Source organism: Podarcis raffonei, chromosome 4 (assembly GCF_027172205.1).
Source record: "Podarcis raffonei isolate rPodRaf1 chromosome 4, rPodRaf1.pri, whole genome shotgun sequence".
NCBI classification, from domain to species: Eukaryota; Metazoa; Chordata; class Lepidosauria; order Squamata; family Lacertidae; genus Podarcis; species Podarcis raffonei.
The window spans coordinates 60997985-61018811 of record NC_070605.1 but is presented as its reverse complement, the minus strand read 5'-3'; the positions used below and the strand labels follow the sequence as shown (position 1 = coordinate 61018811).

Below are 20827 nucleotides of genomic sequence, written 5' to 3'. Positions count from 1 at the left end.
AAATACTGTTAGGATATTTCCGTTCCACCTTAAAAGGGAGCAGGATGTTTGTATAACAGCCTGCGTAGTTTCCTGTCTCACAGGATGTTTATGTTGTAAGTTCCTTTTGTTTTCTGCTGGTTTTGCCTGAGCAGTCGGAGCAGACGGTCATGTTTTCTTTGTTCTGACCAACGCCTAATAAACTGTAAATATGCATGTTCTGCTCTCATGCTTGTGCAACTTTTTGCTGTGTGAATTCTGCTGTCAGAGTGTGCATTAAGCCTGAGGCTTAGTGTCGCTGAATTGCTGATATTGCCTGACTACGGGAGGTCGATGGATCGTCCGGCACCGAGCTTGGGGGCTCAGATGGACTTTATCTCCCTGGCAGTATCCCAACAACAGGTTATGGGCCCAGATTCACGGCACTTGCAGGAGAGTAAGACAGCGACAGACTGCTGAAAGGTATGTTGGAAAAGCGAAAGCAGAGGCTTTTCTGTTTGCCGCGGAAGAAGTCTTTGATGTCCGGCAAAGCTAATTGGCCTGGGAGCCGAGCCAGAGGCATCGTGATTTATGAGCTGCCGAGATAAGAAGTCTTTGGAGGCATAACGGCTCACGTAAAAAGCTGGAATGGAGTTTTTCCAAGCTTCGGAGGCCACTGAGTGCCCTAAGTTAAATCGGCACAACTATCAGAGCTGGGCAGAATGGTGTGAGAGTTTGCTGCGTCAGTTTGGAGTCTGGCATACTATATCAGAAGCCACTCCAGTTCCTCGGACAGAGAAATGGCAGGCCCAGGATTCGAGGGCCGTGGATATTATAGTTTTATCCGTCTCTCTGGAGGAAATAAAGACGCTTGCTGGAAATCTCACGGCACGTGACATGTGGGATGCTTTGAAAAAGGCCCACCAGCCAATAATCCCAGCCCAGTGTTTGAATGCATCGGAGGTCCTGGCTGTTTCCCAGAATGCTAGTGAATGCAGGGATGCTGAGGGCACCGGTTGCAAGCTGCAGGGGGAGCAGACTATAACGTCATCCCAGGCAGCATTCCAGCCTCCAGGGGGAGCCAAGGAGTCGGCAGCTGAGAGCTCTGTTTCTCGTGAGAACCAAGGTCAGAGCCTTTGCAGAGGCCGGAAGACCAGATGTAAACAGAGCAAGATGCTTGCAGGTGGCCAGGAGCGGGGGGGCAAGTTGCAAAAGCCCATGCCAGTGGAAAACAAGGCTATGTTTGCTGGCACAGCTCCACCAAAGGGCTAAAGGCACGTCTGATGGCCAGGAGCGGGGGGGCAAGTTGCAAAAGCCCACGCCAGTGGAAAACAAGGCTATGTTTGCTGGCACAGCTCCACCAAAGGCTAAAGGCACGTCTGATGGCCAGGAGCAGGGGGGCAAGTTGCAAAAGCCCTCGCCAGTGGAAAACAAGGCTATGTTTGCTGGCACAGCTTCACCAAAGGCTAAAGGCAAGCTGCAAAAGCCCACGCCGGTGGGAAACAAGGCCAAGGCCAGGTTTATAGTCGACTCAGCTTGCACGCGCCATCTCACCAAAGACCGCCATCTGTTCATATCCTTCACACCTCAAGATGGAGAGGTCCAGCTGGCTGATGGAAGGACTTTGCAAGCTGCAGGAGTTGGGACTGTGAAACTTGCAAGTCTGAATACTACCATCAAAGATGTACTTTTTGTTCCAGGAGCTGCGGACAATTTGCTTAGTGTACCACAGCTGAATGGGCGTGGTTTTGAGGTTTCCTTCAAGAGGACTGTCTGTGTCATCAGAAAAGGCAAAGAGGACATTTTGCATGCAAAGTTGATGGATGGTTTGTTCTGTCTAACTTATGATGACAATGGTGTTGCTATGTCTAATGCTGATACTTGTTGTGTTGCACAAACTAACAAGGTTCTTCATGCAGGATGCATTCATGATGCACATCGCAGATTTTGTCACCTCTCTTGGCAAGCGCTAGCCAAGATGCCTGGGTTGGTTGAAGGTTTGGACATCAAACCTTGTAAGTTTCACATGAAATGTGTATCTTGTGCAGAGAACAAGGTGAAGGTTGCTCCAAAAGGCAAGGAGTCTAGCAGGCAGGCTTCCAAACCCTACCAGCTAGTTCACGCAGACCTGGTAGGTCCTCTAGTGCCCTCTTTGGGAGGAGCAAGGTACTTCATGGTTCTAATTGATTCTTTTTCCAGGTACATTCATGTGTTTATGCTCGAGCAGAAATCGCAAGCATTTCCTAGGTTCAAGGCATTCTGTGCTTGGTTGGAGAATGCTCATGGTAAACGTATTGGTTGTCTGTTTACTGATCGAGGTGGGGAATTCACTTCTCAGCAGTTTGAAGCTTTCCTGACTGAGAAGGGAATCCAGCATGACATGTCAACGCCTAGATCGCCATGGATGAATGGGCTTGCGGAGAGAGCAAATCAAACGTTGCTGCAAGGGATAAAAACCATGTTGCATGATGCCAACCTCCCTGAGAAGTTTTGGGGGGAGGCTCTGGCGAATTATGTTTATTCTTTTAACAGGAGACTGTCATCACCTATTGGCTGCACTCCCTATGAGAAGATGTACTGAGCTACCACTCAGTGGATTTGTAACTGGCTGACTGACCGAACCCAAAGGGTGCTCATCAATGGTTCCTCTTCATCCTGGAGAAGAGTGACTAGTGGGGTGCCACAGGGTTCTGTCTTGGGCCCGGTCTTATTCAACATCTTTATCAACGACTTGGATGATGGACTCAAGGGCATCCTGATCAAATTTGCAGATGACACCAAACTGGGAGGGGTGGCTAACACCCCAGAGGACAGGAACACACTTCAAAACGACCTTGACAGATTAGAGAACTGGGCCAAAACAAACAAGATGAATTTTAACAGGGAGAAATGTAAAGTATTGCACTTGGGCAAAAAAAATGAGAGGCACAAATACAAGATGGGTGACACCTGGCTTGAGAGCACTACATGTGAAAAGGATCTAGGAGTCTTGGTTGACCACAAACTTGACATGAGCCAACAGTGTGACGCGGCAGCTAAAAAAGCCAATGCAATTCTGGGCTGCATCAATAGGAGTATAGCATCTAGATCAAGGGAAGTAATAGTGCCACTGTATTCTGCTCTGGTCAGACCTCACCTGGAGTACTGTGTCCAGTTCTGGGCACCACAGTTCAAGAAGGACATTGACAAACTGGAACGTGTCCAGAGGAGGGCAACCAAAATGGTCAAAGGCCTGGAAACGATGCCTTATGAGGAACGGCTAAGGGAGCTGGGCATGTTTAGCCTGGAGAAGAGGAGGTTAAGGGGTGATATGATAGCCATGTTCAAATATATAAAAGGATGTCACATAGAGGAGGGAGAAAGGTTGTTTTCTGCTGCTCCAGAGAAGCGGACACGGAGCAATGGATCCAAACTACAAGAAAGAAGATTCCACCTAAACATTAGGAAGAACTTCCTGACAGTAAGAGCTGTTCGACAGTGGAATTTGCTGCCAAGGAGTGTGGTGGAGTCTCCTTCTTTGGAGGTCTTTAAGCAGAGGCTTGACAACCATATGTCAGGAGTGCTCTGATGGTGTTTCCTGCTTGGCAGGGGGTTGGACTCGATGGCCCTTGTGGTCTCTTCCAACTCTATGATTCTATGATTCTATGATTCTATGTTTGGTAAGAAACCTAATGTCAAGCACTTGAGAATCTTTGGTTCTGACATGTGGGTGCACACCCCACAAAGCAACAAGCTTGGGAAGCGTGGGGCACATGGTTTGTTCATGGGGTACGAAAAAGGTGCATACAGGGTATGGATGACTAACTCTAAGTCCATAAAGTTCACAAGGAGTGTTGAGTACAATCCTAAGTGGGGGGAAAATGTGGGAATTTTCCAGAGTTACCCAGAGGAGGATGAAGGTGATGTGAAGAAAGCAGATCATGCTGAGAAAGCTGAGGAAACTGAGGATGATGATGATGATGATGATCAGAGTTCGGATTCCAGTTCAGTGGGCGGCGCTGCTGCTGCTGTCAGTGACAGTGATGACACAGCAGACTACAAGAGCGCAAAGGCCTCAGTCAGACCATCTGATGAGTCTGACAATGAACTGGAAGAACCACTGTTCACCATTGGTCGTTTTTCTCCTAAGAAGGAGGAGATGAGTCCAGAAGACTTGCGTCTGGTTCGCAGGTCTGAAAGGGCGACCAAAGGCAAACCTCCAAAGAGATTTGCTGATGAGTTTGCTAAGACGGCAACTGCTGTTCTTAGTAGCTCAGAGAAGGTGTGGGAACCTTCAAGCTTCAAAGAGGTTCAGGAGTTAACCTCTAAAGATGCTGAGCCTTGGCTTAATGCCATGAAGGCTGAAGTTGATTCCTTGAACAGGAACCAGACTTGGGAGCTGGTACCTGTAGTCCCAGGGATGAGACTGGTTGGCAGCAAATGGGTCTTCAAGGCCAAGACAGACCAGAATGGCAAGGTTGTCAGACACAAAGCCAGATTGGTTGCCAGAGGTTTTTCACAGGTACCAGGGCAGGATTACCACGAGACCTACTCACCCACGGTCAAATATGAGAGCATTCGGCTGATGCTCAAGATCGCTGCGGAGGAGAAACTGCATGTTTCCCATCATGACATAAATACAGCTTTTTTGTACGGGATTTTGGGGGAGGAGCTGTACATGCTTCCACCTGATGGAATGCAGATACAGAAGGGAATGGTCTGTAAACTGCGGAAATCCTTATATGGTCTCAAGCAGAGTGCCAGGTGTTGGAACACAAAACTCACTGAGACATTGCTTTCTCTAGGTTTTCACCAGGGCAAAGCTGATCCGTGTGTGTTTGTCAAGGAGGAGGGGCAAAACAAACTGTATTGTTTATGTTTTGTTGATGATCTTCTGATGTTTTGGAAGAATCAGGCTTTTTACCAAAGCACCCTAGCTCAGCTGAAGGAGCACTTTGACATGAAGGATCTTGGTGAGGTATCCAACTATCTTTCTCTGCAGGTGGAGAGGGACCAAGCAGGTAATTTTCTGGTACACCAAACACAGAAAATTGCTGATGTATTAACCAGGTTGAATTTGGTTGATGCAAACCCAGCAGACACACCGATGGTGACAGGTTACCAGGTAGATAGTACTGCTGAAGCGTTTTCTGACACAACGCTGTACAGATGCATTCTAGGCAAGTTGAATTTCATTGCTAGATGTTCAAGACCTGACATTGCTGTAAGCACTAACCTGCTGAGCAGACATGCTAACAATCCTACTGTTCAGGATTGGAAAGCTCTGAAGCGCATAGCCCGGTATTTGAAAGGGACTATGCACTACAGGCTGAGGTTCACCAGTCAGAAGACTGGAGGTCTTGAAATCTTTGCAGATGCAAGTTTTGGAAGTGACACCACGGATGGTACAAGCACTTCTGGAGTATGCTACATGTACAACCACTGCCTGTTTGACTGGTTGTGCAAAAAGCAGACGACAGTTAGCCTAAGTTCCTGTGAAGCAGAACTCAATGCTCTGTCATTTTCACTCATGGATTGTGAACGGTTGATGCAACTGTTTAAGGACGTTGGAGTTTCTGTGAAATGTCCTATACAAGTGTATCAAGACAATAGATCTTGTTTGGCTTTGCTGAACTCTGAGAGTTGCAAGCAAAGGACCAAGTACTTGCAGATTAAGCTACATCGTGCAAGAGAGTGTATTCAGAAAGGACTCATTCAGGTGTCCTACATGCCAGGAAATAAAATTCCTGCTGATCTGTTGTCTAAGGTTGTTAACAGAGAACAACTGAAGGTTTACACACAAAGGTTGCAATTAGGTTGAACCACAGGTACTACAGGTTACACAGAAAGGGGGAGGATGTTAGGATATTTCCGTTCCACCTTAAAAGGGAGCAGGATGTTTGTATAACAGCCTGCGTAGTTTCCTGTCTCACAGGATGTTTATGTTGTAAGTTCCTTTCGTTTTCTGCTGGTTTTGCCTGAGCAGTCGGAGCAGACGGTCATGTTTTCTTTGTTCTGACCAACGCCTAATAAACTGTAAATATGCATGTTCTGCTCTCATGCTTGTGCAACTTTTTGCTGTGTGAATTCTGCTGTCAGAGTGTGCATTAAGCCTGAGGCTTAGTGTCGCTGAATTGCTGATATTGCCTGACTACGGGAGGTCGATGGATCGTCCGGCACCGAGCTTGGGGGCTCAGATGGACTTTATCTCCCTGGCAGTATGTCCTTTTCCCCAGCTCCATTCCCCTCTGTGGAGGTGTATTTGGCCTGCAGATCATGGTGTATTTGGCCCTTTCCCCATGTTTTCATTCCCATAGTGTTTTTTCTTCACTCACAGAGGCAGGCCCACTGAGAGATGGGTATAGGTGGTACCGGGCCCAATGTCAGAATGGGTCTACCATATGGAGCAGCAATTGTTACCTGTCTGTGTTACTTGCAAGCAGATCCACAAGGAAGCCCATTTGCAGTGCTTCAGTCGCTGAAAAGCACAGGAGCAGAAGAAAGTAGCAAGAGAGGGTGGAGCAAGGAGGCAGAGGAGCACCAAAACTGGCCACTTTCACCTCCAGGTAAGAGCTGCTCAAGCAGGAGCCAGCCAGCAGAGGGGAGCAAGAAGGCCTGCCCTGTGGCAGCAGGAAGCAGCAATTACATCATGCTTGCAGGCATCTGTGGCTAGACCTTCCATACACTGTATGTCCCCACCCAGAGAAGGACTCCCCAGGGCTACTGTCTGAGGGTGTGGTTGTGGCACACACCGGCACTGCCGTCTCCTCCTCCTCACCATTTCTCTGCTTTTAAGGTGTTTGCTGCCACTGGGAGCAAGCAGGAAAAGCAAAAGCAGCATTGACTTACCAGGAAAACAGTTTGAGGAGGGCAGGGCTACATTGAGATATTTTCCTCTTGTGTGTTCTCTCTTGTTTGTTTCAATCAGGGTTGGCAAATTGTTTATTGTTCTAAAATGCCTGGGCTGTGTGATCTTGCAGTTAAAGCATGGAGCGCTGTGCATGCACTTTCCAGGTGTTTTACTGGCTTATTTATTGTTATTCATGTTTTCATACTGTATTTTATGCTGCTTCTATGTTGTATTGCAATTAAGAGTTTTAAATTTGTTGTTAGCCTCCCAGAACCCGGTTTTCTGAACTGGGAAGGGCGGTGTATAAATAAAAATTTATTTATTTATTTATTTATTTATTTATTTATTATTATTATTATTATTATTATTATTATTATTATTATTTCTCAACATGGTGAGCAAATGTTATACTGTAGCTTCCTTTTCCTCTACTAAGAAAGGCTCAAAGCTGTGTACGTGGCCTTCCCCTTCACCCCTTTTTATCTTCACAACAATACTGTGAGGTAGATGATTCAGCTGCCAAAGTTGTGAAAGTGCACACATTTATTTTTTTTGCATGTCATTCTTGACCTGGGTTGGCAAGCTTTTTTTCTGTTTTTCTCGTTTTGCTTTTAAGTATCAGCACTGTGGAATGTAGCAGTTAAAGGAATGTGGGGGGCTGTTTTCTTTGTTCATGTTGACTCCTCCTAGGAGCTCAAGGCTTTGTGCATTGTCCCCCCTCCTTTTTCTCTTCAGAACAACCCTGAGACATAGAATTAGACTGAGATAATATATGTATGTAAGCAGCAGTGCTTGCCAATAGATTGCAGGGTTTAAGAATGCAGGAAGTCCCGAATCCACATACAATGTACTGGACCCAGGAAAGCACGTTGACAACCCTGGCCATAGAAACGAATGGAACCATCAAATCTTATGGGCAGAGAAGGAAAACTACTCCATTAATTCCTATTAGAGTAGGAAAAAAGATATGTGGGAGAAAACATGACATAAGAGGGAGGAGCTATTGCTACAGTTCCAACCCCATCCCAGATTTTGCCCGGTGCTCTTCTTAAAATCAAGCCCTGTGCAATGTATTGGAAGCTTTTTAAGAAGCTGGTGAGGGCTCTGGTTTTGGGTTTCAAAGCTCTCATGATCCCTGGCTGACAAGGACTTTGCTGAGTCAGTGGAAAGAATTGGACAGCCAAGGCATTGTTTTGTTTGGGCTTCAAATCCTAGTGGGAGAAGAATCTGGGAGTTTTAAAACATCACCGTGTTTTTGAGGCAGGATTTTATAGGCTTTTGAAATTCTCCCTCTCCAGAATCCTTATAAATGTATTATGCTGCAAACTTATTTATCCTCTATTTATTGAATTAAATCCCACTCTTCCATTGGAAGACAACGTGGTCTCTCATGTATATACTGTTATGAGTCTGGGGTGTTAAGATGGTGTCAGACCCCTCTAATACCTGGATTGAGCAAGTGTTAATATCCAATCAAGCCAAACTAGCTTCCTGTGAAGTGATAGCCTGGGTGATGAGTCAGTAAGGGGAATTAAGGGGCAACTAATAGATAGGGAGTTGAACTGGGGCGGTTATGTGAGCAAGATGCTGGAGGCAAAAGCAGCAGCTTTGAAAAGGCAGAGAGAGCGCCTGACTGATTTCTGCAAGGATCCAAGGCTTTGGCTGTGGGAGAAGCAAGACCCTCTTAGGGTGCTGATGCTGTGAACCCCTCCATCACAGGCTCAGGTTGTATATAGGTGTAAATAAACCATATGTCAGAATGACACCAAAGTCTGCACTGTGCCTCATTTATAAAAGGAAACATGAACCCTCGATGCGTACCTGGAACTCTGGAATCTCGTGCTACTCAGAGGTGGAGGTGGCCTGCAACAATACTACCTTTCCCAGCTTTTCCTTGTACTTTTACATGTAATGTAATCCTCTGCATTTACCACTAATTATTAACATTCTAAGATACCATTGGAAATGCCGTAAGAACAGTCTGCTATCGAGTCCCTGCTTAATGACTTGATTTCATCTTTGTTTCCATTATTTCCTAGTTAATACAACATACACACGTTGATACAAAATGGAGCCCGGGGAGAAAGGCCTTAATTTACTCTCAGTAATTTGCCCTGATTCACTTCCTGGTAGATGATATCATTATCTTACTATGTAACATTTTCAATTAACCAGATTTTTTTTTTTTGGTACGTTTTGTTTAGTAATTGTTTTTTTGATTCATTCATTCATTTTTGTTAGGGCAAGGCAGAGCTAGGGCAGTGCCTGAAACTTGTTGCAAGAAACAAATGCAAACCCCAAAATGCTCTAGGTACAAGGAACACCATCATTTTAGACAGAACATCTTTGGACAATATATTCATTTTTTATGCTACATGATTACACAGGAATAATAATAGCCTGATGATGATGATAGTTATATCCCCATAATGATCCAGGAAAGTTATTCACCTGAAACAATTTCTATTGGTGTGTTTGTGTATGGGATTCCTCAATTATTTCTATGGTCCCACAGCCTCAATAAACGTTAACCTGTTTAGGCACCACATTCTTAGTATAGCATTATTTCCAAACATGTCCTGATCTACTTGCTCATTGGGATTTATTTATTTTTGGTGGGGGGAGGAATCTGGTATCAGTCTTATTGACTAGTTTCATATTGTCCTTAAATAAGCTGAACCCCGTTGGATGCTACATTTCATTCTCAAAAAAGACCTTTAGGTTTCCCCCCTTAGATATTCTTACCTTGTTTGGCTTGTAAGCTTAAATTTAACTACCGATTCCTTGTTTAAGCCAGCTGCCTCAATATTGATGACATCATCCACTTCTGGTTCAGTGGCAACAAACAGTATTGGAAACTTCCAAATGCCTCCTGTGACACACTGTACCACCAACGTTGCCGGATGCCTTCAAAATTAAGTTTAAAATATTCATTATAATAGAAGGCATAATGCAACGTAAGTCAAATAAATCAATGTCCAAGGTGCACTTATATTCTTGTAGACCTGTAATGCATTACACAGCTGGTCATAAATTGGATTGCAGATATTATTTTTATGCAGGATAGTATATCCATTCTTACTTTGGAAAGGGCTGTCAGCTAAATATCACATTATTTTCCCCATCTGTTTCTGTAAAGAATGAAGAACCAAACTAATTGGCGCAGTCTAATTCACCTTACGCTTACATTTCAGTAGCAGTCTTGATTTCTGCAAGGTGACACCTTGATTTATCATGTTGCTGAAAAGGAGAACTGTTTACAGTATGGCAACAGTATGACAGCTCAGTAATTGAGATGTAATTTAAGTTCTAGTTTCCAAAGAAATGTAAAATTCTGTCATTAAAGTCAATGACAACTCCCACAGACTTCACTGGAGATGGAATTTTATTCCTAAAGAAGCTGCAGCTTAAAAAGAATTATTATTATCTCCACCCACCCCTGAACTGCTGTAACTATTTAACGTGTTCCTCCGATATAGTTAATCTTGACAACAATAAAATATACTGTGGGACAAAGGATGAGTGACAATGAGCTGTCCAACACCATCCAATAAATTCCACAGCGAAGTAGAATCTGATTCCATATATCTCAGTCAAACGTTATCCAAAAGCCCCTAGATTTATTTTCTTCACTGTTCTTCACTCTCCCATAATGATGCAGGATGAGACACCATTTGGTGTTTCACATAATGAGAAGTAGTGCATTTTCAGAACAATTCAACTCCTCTTAGATTGACACTCATTGCCCAGCTAGGGCCAATGATATAAAAATGGCAAGAATTGGTCATTTTCAAAAGAAAAGCAGGAATGAAATTGGGAAGGAACAGAATGTATTTACTCCTTGCTGTTGATACAGTGCTCTGTATGAACCCCAGGGCATATGACACTTATGCAAGCAAGCTTCTGTGGTCACTTTAAGAGATGGCACAGTTCCAACATGTTTTTGCATCACATGAATGCGGACGTTTTTATGGATCTCCGTGTACAAATTCAGATTCCTGCATCAGAATGAATTGTTGAACTAGAAACACAGCTTCAGAAATCAGGATAGCAACTGTTGTTTTTTATAAAGTTCCAAAGCCACTGGCCAAGCATGCGCACACACATGCCATCACTCCGCAGAAAAAAACCTGAATCTATATTGCACATCATATTTCAGTATGCATGTGCAAACTTATTTCCTCTATCTTGTGCATAGACCAAATTTTATGGCATTTTTTTTAGGTTTGTTGGGGCCAATGCCATCAAGATTCCAAATCATGCCACAAGTCTATGCAAACATAGCAAGCTTCTCTTTATAGACCACCCCCTTCAAAAAAAAATGTGCAGTTGAGAATGTGGGGTCAGGTAGGTAGCCGTGTTAGTCTGACGCAGTCGAAATAAATTAAAAAATTTAAAAATTGTCAAGTAGCACCTTAGAGACCAACTAAGTTTGTTCTGGGTATAAGCTTTTGTGTGCATATATCTGAAGAAGTGTGCATGCACACAAAAGCTTATACCCAGAAAAAACTTAGTTGGTCTCTAAGGTGCTACTTGACAATTTTAAATTTTATTTATTTATTTCGAGAATGTGGGGGTTAGGCTAGCATATTCTGTCTCTCCATGTGACCACAGTTGCATGAAAGGAAGCACCTGGAAAGATCTATTGAATGCACAGGAATAGTGGTAGCCAGTATTTACAGGCCCCTTGGGTGTCTGTGATGCATAAGAGAATTATCACCATCCCCATGGCACACAGGAAAAAGCATTTCTAGTCCTATGTAATTAATAGACATACATGCCATACTTGGCTATAGATATGAATAAAGCATCCAGACCTAAATAAGCCTGAAGAAACAACAACAGAAAGGGGTTTCAAGGAAAAGAAAGGAGGCCTTGTACCAGGTCTAGAGAAATCACAATTGGGCACTGTACCTCATTGGTTTGCTAGGTGCAAATATGATATTGAAGACCAAGGTCACAATTCCAGTTTTCAGATCCCGAAATTTCTTCAGCAAGTTTATAGCTACTGCAGACTTCAGCTGAGATGCCACTCTATCAGATTCAAACTCAATATCATACACAAATTCTTCTTGGGTCGAGAATCCTAAAAAGAGAGAGAGAAAATAAGAACATAGCATTGTACATGTAGTATAAATAAAATTGGGTTTCAAAGAGGAGAGGCTTGCTGTTTTGGAAAAGGTTTGATACCAAAAATGAATGCTTTTTACAGTCCCCACCCCCCAGCCACAATATCATCCTTTGCCCTCTTAGAAAGTAAACTACGTGTATATATATTGTCTGCAAATTGTTCCCTCCGCAATCTGGCTGCTGGATACATTATATACAAGGTGATAAAATAGCAACTATTAATCATGTACTAATACTATAATATAAACAATATACTTCCTCATTAACGGTCAGGGCACAGCACAGCCCCTAGCTCCTTGTCTGTGATGTATTGAAAGGCAGACACCAGTACTGTGAAAACATAGTTGGCCATATTAGAACCTTTCAGCTCTATGTGCTATCTAATTTAATGGGCTATGGTCAATTACAGATGACTGTAAACCTGAGTTTCTGAATAATAAGCAATTTAAGAAGTTACCTATGTATACCTGAGGATACAGTAGGGAATGGATAAAAGCACCTCGAGTGCAGCAATGTGCTCTGAGGCACCACAACTTTATATGCTGATGTGAGTTCAAAAGTTACCTAGGCCTTGTCCAGTTTGAATAGCTAGCACCAGAGAAATGGTGCGGTGTGGTGATTTTAATCAATTTCTCACCGCTGCAGGTGTCTATCTCCTGAAAAGCTGGAGGGACTCTATGGAACAGCAAGGGAAGTGATGCATGAGTCTGCAAGAGGAATGAGGAACTGGCAAAGCTGCTGCCCAGTCTTTTTCCTCATGTGAGGCGTTCCCACTGGATCATGGTTCTTTGCATGAATGAAAGGAGTTTTTCCACTTCTGGAGAAGCATGTCTGGATCCAAACAGCAAGTGCTTCACTATTGTACTATGGTTAACGTGGCACTAAAGTACAATGAATTATACAGTGCACATGCTGAAAATGACAACTCATGAAAAAAGACATAATTCTGTGGGTAGGCATATAGGATCTGCTGATTTGATCATGGTCTCCTCCTCTTGGGGATCTATGCATGCTATGACATTAAGGTATGAAAACCATTTCTTGCTTTTGTTAAATTGATCCACTGCTAATTGTGATACTAAAGTGGAACATTCACAGTAGGACACAACTGAAGGCTCATAATTATTCCTCAGCAGAAAATGTCACCACACAGAGGCTCTAACATAAAAATGAACTTGGTGGGGGAGAGGAGGGATGACATCATTTGAAACCTACCACAGAGACAAAATTGCTACTGCTGAACAGATGTTTCCTTCAGCAATCAAATCACTGGATACTGCATAGTGAATGTTTATTGTATTGTTCACACCATTCAGATATGAATAAGATGGAGCTGCAGTTGGTAATTGTGTTGTACATTCTGTCAATGCATTTCTAAAAGGACTCTATTAGCTTTGCTTCCTCCATATGTATGTGGCACCTGCCGTCATTCACTAATAATACATATTTATTTATTTTTGCTGGGGGCTTTCTGTTTTATGAACTCTGCTGTGTCTCTGTTAAGCACTCTGAAAGTATTTTACAGCACCTGAGGAAAAATGTGTTTTGTAAGTACCAGTTGAAGGTATATAAAACTATTTCTCTTTGCCAGTCCCATAGCTGGTTGTGAATCTCCACTGCAAATCTAATTTAGGGCTGCTCAAAACAGAATAATGTAATTAGATTTTCAGTGAGAGCTGCAAACTCTAAAGACGACCACATCATCATGCTATAAAAACCCCTCTGTGAATATGTTAATATTTTAGTTTTAGTATCTAGACAGCTCCCAGACACACATGCTGCCTAAATACAGTGACAACTGCTAGAAGCAGAAAAGAAAAAAGACCATGTATCATCATCACAAAATTGTCTAAAGTTGTGCGATTAAAATCAAACGACGAAATTTCCAGATGCTCCTAAAAAGCTCACAGACTTGATGAAAATGATAACGCAACTTAGAAAATATTGGAGTCTTAAAAACACAATGTTACAAAATAGAAGATGAAGCCAGAATGAAGCTTCTAGTGTTTCTACCTACACACATTAAACAATGGGCAGTATTCAGCACACTCATTCAACAGGGCAAGGGTTTACAACTGCACAATGGAACTCCCACCTCCTCACTCCTGCCTTTGTGATCTGTTCTGGAAAGTTCAAGGAATATGGCGGAGGAGGAGAGAGGGGGAAGAAAGTTCCATTGCACAAGTATGTGTAAGCTGTTCCTGGATTTTTTATGGCTGAAAGGTGGGATTTAAATACTCTAAATAAATAAAGTGGTACCACCCCAAAGGCAGGTTTACTGCCTCTACCAGCAGATGCTAACTCTGAGGCAATGACAGCTTACTTTGACTGCTTTTTTAGAGAAGGTATAATTTCACAATATTATTGTTCAAAAAGTTATATTAATAGGAATTATTGATGCAACAGCATGTGTGAAAGTGATGTGCTATAGAACATGGTAAATCCTGTACTTTTGTTAAAAGTATAAAAAAATAAGCAGTGTAAGATCTGTTAATTTAGGAAAAAATTCAGAGAATCACATAAAGTGAGGTAGAGTAAAATCACAATAATAGAAGAATGAGAGAGGCAAGTCTCCTTCAGTGCACATAACCAGTCATGAGATGTAGAGATCATTTTTCTATGTAATGAGCTGGATATTCATCAAGGGTTTCATACTTAGGGCTTCTCTTTGGCTGTCTTTAGAGAAATGATGGGAATAATTTATGGCTGTACTTTTGTCATATCTGCCTCACCAAGACAGATTCTAATTGTTTGCAAGGGCAACTTAAGTCTTTGTTGTCATGCTGCTGCTTTTTACAGACAATGGATCATTCTTATGTGAATCATATTCTCATGAGGAGGAATGCACATCTGTCTCCTAAGCAGCACTGATAAGGGCAGAGATCTAGATAGAGGAGTGAATCTTTCCACCAAAGGAGGGATGCTAGCCTTTGGGTCTAAAATAATGTTTTTAGGCTACTTCAAATGTGAATGTAGGGGTGATTCATGGAAATCCTATAGTTTTGGAAAAGATAATGTGGTGATCAATCCCAAAAGGGCTTAAGAGAAATGAAGTTGAAATTCCAACTGAGCACTTGTACAGAAATAGAAACTATTGGATAAAATGGCTACAATTTGCTCATGATTTGCCTGACTCAATTATTATATGACTATAGTGTTTTAGATTGATTGCAGAGAGGGTTGAACAGCTAACAAAAATGTTACTTCTCTTTGGATGCAGCAGGATTTGGAAGAAGGAAGTGCTGCCAATATCTCTATTAAAGTTTCCAGGGTTTGTTTCAATAGCTTTGAATAGGAGGCGTCAAGAGACGGACAAACCTGAAAAAAGTTCAATTTGTAACTAATTCAGTATAATCCATTGAATTAATTTAGCCTGAAAGGTAATCCTGAGCACTGGTGTGCATCAGGGCCTAGAAGCCACTTACTGTACTGAAGAATTCATGCTAAAAATGATAGTTGGAAAGACCCAGTTCCCAAAACGAATGCCACAGACATTAGAAAGACTTTTTTATACTCCTGAACAAACATTACGTATCCATGGCAAGCTGCGTATCATTGGCTATGCAGTTCCATTGAAGCCAAACTGCCTAGATGTGCCTTGCATCTGCTAAAGCATCAAAGGCACCATCTGTAGATACCTCAAAAAAACTGTGCTATGAAGCACTCCTAAAATCTAGCATTTGCTATAGTAGCGTTCCCTGTGAAAGGATGCTCTGTTTTGGCCGGGAGATGCCTGGAGAGAAAGCCTCTATTACAGCATGTTTCAAACAAGCTGACTTGCAACACTTCCTGGTATATCCATTCATTACCGTCTCTTTGACTGTAAAACTCAGCCTCCCTCTCTTCTCATTTGTAAATTTAAAGTAAACAAAAGAGCATCAGGCTCCTTCTGTCAAGCCAATATGATTAGCTAAAATTTCCCTGCCCACCTCCCCAACAACAGCTAACAAAGAAGTTTAAATCACGGGAGGCTCCACGGAGAAAAGCACAAAAGGCATGTCAATCCCTTTACCCCTACTTGCAGGGGAAGCAGAATGAAGATGCAATTTTGGAAGTCATTTCTCAGACATCTAGGATAAGTGCTTCCTGACTGGCACTGTTTAATTTCCCCCCAACCTGGTAACTGCCAGGAGCACAGGATTGCTAGTCTTTGTTTATATTTATTAAAGCTCAACCTGAGTATATACAGTAATGCTTTCACCACAGAAGCTAGGAATCTCTCCAACAGAAAGAGTTCTCATCTCTCTGCATAGTGAAAAGGAACCCTCAACTCCAACACATCAAGGCACTTTCTTGCATATATTGCATTATTAACCCCCACGCCTGCAAACCCAGTCAGCTGGCCAAGCCCTGACTCTCTCCCCTTCCTCTATCTTTTCCATTTAAGCCTGACCAGGTGTCTTTTTCTTGAGGAGACCTGTTCCTGTTATGCTCATTTGCTACTTAAGCCCATCCTCTGCCATTGCCCAGAAAGCCTTCCATGTTGCTTCCTTCAGATTCTTGCCTTGAAACTTCCCCAACCCCACTGCAATTCTGCGTAAAGTTCTTAATGAATGTGCTAATACCTTTTTTGACTCAATAAAATTAACCTTTTATCTTTCTGTCTTGCCCTTCTTAACCTTTGGGGTGCCAAATTCTGGAGTACATTCAAGGTCTCAATGACAAAAGACACCCCCCCCCAAAAAAAATGGGATGTCAGGGTTGCATGTGAGAACTGCAGGCTTCTGTGCAAACTGCACATTTCATAACAACAGTCAAACCCAGATAATGCAAGAAAAGGGGACATGTAAGATTAATGTAGGGTGAAAAAAGAATATAATGTTTATCCTAAATAAATAAATAAATGCAAACACTGACAACATTAATTACCCTAGCCTTAAAAACATACCAAAGATACAATATGACTATCTCGATCAACAAATACTTTTGTAGGATTTAGGACTACCAGTGTAAGATCTGTTGGGTATAAGCTACCTTGCATGGCTATAGGCAGTAGAGGGCAGGGTTGCGACTAACAGATAGGGGGAAAGACACTTCCCACTAAACCCCAAGCTCTGTCTCCCCTTTGTCTTTTGCATGAGGCAACCAGGAAACTAGTTTCCACCATGTAACCTTAGAAGTATGTAAATATGAAGCAACTGTAAGTAAAAACACCTTTTTTCCCCTTTAGCAATGCAACCTTGGTGTGTTTTATCTCTTCTTTTAAGCAATGCTAGTGATGTGTGAATGAGACAGAACAGGTGGCGGTGGCACTGTGCAGCTCCAGGTAATTCCAGCTTCCAAGCACTTTTAACTCTGCAATAAACCACTTTTATTTTTCCAAACCCCAAAACATCATCACTGCGATCCCTGGTGTGAATTCATACCAAGATAATATGCGAATGCAGATAGCATGATGAAAGTATAAGGTTAAAACAGCCTGAGCTTCCCCTGCCACAGAAATGGTCTATGGTGTGTAAAATGAACTATTATGGTATGCCACTCATAAATGATTAAAAATATTCTAGTATTTTAAAACAAAAAATAATTTTTTTGACATAAATAGATATGATTTCTAAGGGGGGAAAGCAAGGATGTTTAAAAATGGTCAGTTCACACTGTCAAGTCACATAAATAGGAATTAAACATTCCCGTCATTGCATACACTTTATAAACTTTAAAAATGCATAGTCCTCAGGAATACCGATGGGGGGTGGGGCAAGAGCATACAAATTCACTTGCTATTTTTAACCTCATGGGCCGAGTAACCCTCTCCTTGTTGGGCAGAGTGGGAGCATTTTTTTGTGGAACCTGCTTCAGGTGCACCATATGTCCCTGGTAAATCCAGCAATGGAAAACTTCTGTGGGGTCCCCATTCCCTTGATGCCCTAAGCACATGCTTATTTTGCTTAATGGTTAATCCAGCCCTGAGTGTTGGGGACCAAGGAGCCAACTCCTGACATGTTCTAGAAATACTTTGTACCTAGAAATACCTATCGCTAGCTAAATGTGATGACTGATGGGCCATTTATGTCAATGAAACATTCTGCAGGCCTACTGGGCTGGAGAGAATGTGGCATCCTGCTCATGGACTTATGACACTTACAACATTTATGTCACTTCCTAAGGCCCCTCTGTTGGTTTTTAACTAACTGCAGAAATACAGCCTCAGTGGTTTTAGAAAGGTTGACAAAGTCTCATCTTTTTCAAATTGATTCCAAATGATTCTGAAGTCTGTCAGCAATGTAAAAAGGATCTATAACTCTAGATCTGACAATTTAATATTACAGAATGAATAATTCATTGTCTTTTAAAATATTTTCTTGCATAATTAATTTTAAATGTTCATTTTTAATATGCACATGATTTTACTTCAGATTCTCATACTTCTTCTATTTAATTCTCTCAGTTTAGGTAAGCCACATATTTTAGGCACTCAACTCACACCTTTTTTTCCAAAATGGAGTTTTGAAATACAGAAAGATCAATAGTTTTTATTCAGATATACACTTTATCTGCCAAACTGGAACTTTGATGAAACACAGGAATGAATAAAGTTTTTTTGTTCTCCAGCTAATATTGAATTTTGCTACAAGTCTGAGCAATAGGGTAGACTGAGCTACACTTTTAAATAGACGAATTGTGTCCTCCCTAAAAGAGGGCACGTGTTGCGGTGAGACCTGGAGACCGATCCCCTGTGTTGTGGGTGGGTATGATTGGTCAGCCACAACACCTGTTTGGTAGGTCCCTCGATGTTGGGTTCAATCTGGCGCAGTCCAAATGGATCAAGGGACCTATTTAGGCCTATGCACTTGACCCAGATCTTCCTCTTTTGGCATGTGCATTCAGAACACCCACCCACCTCTCCCTATTTTTAGGGTTTGTGCACTTGACCTTGCTATGCCATCCTGTGTCGTCTGTTGTTGGGACAGAGGCACGGCAGGAATTTCCCCCACTTAGCTGATTGGATGTTGCCATTTGGGTTTCGCCTGCCGCGTAGCAAATCGTCACAACTTGTAAGGTTGCAGATAGGCTGTGGTTCAGGTGATAGGTATGGGGGAACGTTCTCGCCATCCCTATGTGAAGGGTATTCCGTTAAAGGAATCCAGGGACTCAAATGGTTTGGTCAACCCCTGTGAGGGGGTTGTGCCAGTGCCTGAGTCCAGGGGGACATCTGGGTGGCGGACATACTCTGTTCCTGACTTTTTGCCCATCCAGGTGTTCACCCTTGGCTGACCTGTGCTGGAACCCTGGGTCAGCGCTACCTGCAAGGGTGCAGGGAGCTAGTCAAACCAGAGCCTATGCAACCACTCACTTTCTGTAATCAATAAAGTTGTGGCCTTAATTCTGCCAAAAACCAAACTAAAATTTGAGTCAAGTGTGAACTTATTTAGGAGGGAGGTCTCTGGGTTTGAACACGTAACTGATTTCAAATGCATTGCACTCCAGCATTTGAAGAGAAACCATTTTTTCTTTTTGCTTTTTTAAAAAGCGCAAAACCTTCTGCCAAAATGGATGTCAATGTCAAATGTTGTGCTAGTTCCTCTTTCTCTGAATGTCTTCTTGATTTGTGCCTTGTCAATATGCTAGGAGATGAGAATTTGACAGGCCTGACTAATAACCAATGATAAGTTGCAAAGGTGGAAGCTGGCAAAAGGACTAAATAAATCTTCACTCAGCTGTTGTTTTTGGAGACAAATGTTATACTACTGGGAGGAACATGCTTATTCTCACTTGCTGTAAATAAAGTTATGGGAGTAACTGTTTTTGCCAAATTGATATTCCACTGTTTGTTTTTCAAAAATAGCTTAAATATGAATATACTGCAGTATAGCAATTTCATTCCATGCCTGTGGTGTTTCTATAAAACTCTTAGCCAGCTGCTTATCTTAAAATTTAATTATTAGCCCCATCTGCAAAGCTTCAAATCATCTTCCTGTCACGGGGTATCAAAACTGCAGATACGCTGCAGCTTTCATTTATAGAAATGTAATTTTTATGTATATTTCCTAAAATGTTCTAGGTTTATTTTGTATTTTTTGTCATTTGCATTCATGCGGGAATCTCAGACCAATACAAAAATTCAAAAGTGCTTTATTAAGAAAAAAGGAACCTCACCTTAACTAACTTCAAATCCATTTTAAAGTTTATTTACAGCCTTGCCTTTTTTATGTTATTAATTAATTAAAATATACCGCCCACTCATAAAATACCAAGGTGATGCACAACAACATATATGCATACAATTAAACACACAGTACCATAGAATGTGTGACTCATCGGGGGGGGGGGTATTTAAACAACTGAGTAAGCTTTTGGTTCATAAGAAATTACACAGAAAGGGATAACAGATTATTGTAAACGAAAGTGAAGAGGGGTCAAGATGCTACAAGGAAGAAACAAGAAGTTTACTTCACAGACATGGCTGCATGGTACCATAGCAAAAGGTGAGGAGGACTCATCTACCCACGTTAACATGTAAACACACTCCATTCCACAACCGTACACTAAATATGCCACAACACAGATGCCACGCAACCACACCCACCACACAATGCAGGTAGCAATTGGTTTGTGTTTTTGTTTTGTATGAGTGAAGGCCCAGGGTGGTGATGGGGAGTTTGCCGGCCGAGGGGAAATAAGTGGATTGAGAGATAAACTGGAATTTATTTGGGGAAATTGGGAGGTGTTGCCTATAACAATTTCTCATTTTCCAAATCTACCTCGGGCCCCAAAGCTTGGTTTCTGCCAGGCCTGAGGGATAAGGAGAGAGAAATTAGGGGGCTGGGAATGGCTGAATAAACCAGATTTCCTCAATAGCAAGTGAACAGGCTAAATGCCATTGAGATTAGCTTTGTGAGATAATATTTGTAAAGCAGGTGTTAAATTACCCAGCCCATTCAAGTCAATGGGCTCATCATATTACATAAG

At 42.2% G+C, this 20827-nt stretch overlaps 1 protein-coding gene across 3 annotated transcripts in view; it reads right to left on the bottom strand.

The window, feature by feature from the left end:
* Nucleotides 1-20827, bottom strand: part of CFAP47 (cilia and flagella associated protein 47) — a 183807-nt gene that overhangs the window by 6992 nt on the left and 155988 nt on the right. For all 3 annotated transcript variants that reach the window (XM_053386956.1, XM_053386957.1, XM_053386958.1), the window contains 2 exons: nt 11702-11873; nt 9533-9694 (listed from right to left, as the gene is read on the bottom strand). In XM_053386956.1, coding sequence (XP_053242931.1) covers nt 9533-9694; nt 11702-11873 — 334 coding nt within the window. The remainder of the gene's footprint in view (nt 1-9532; nt 9695-11701; nt 11874-20827) is intronic.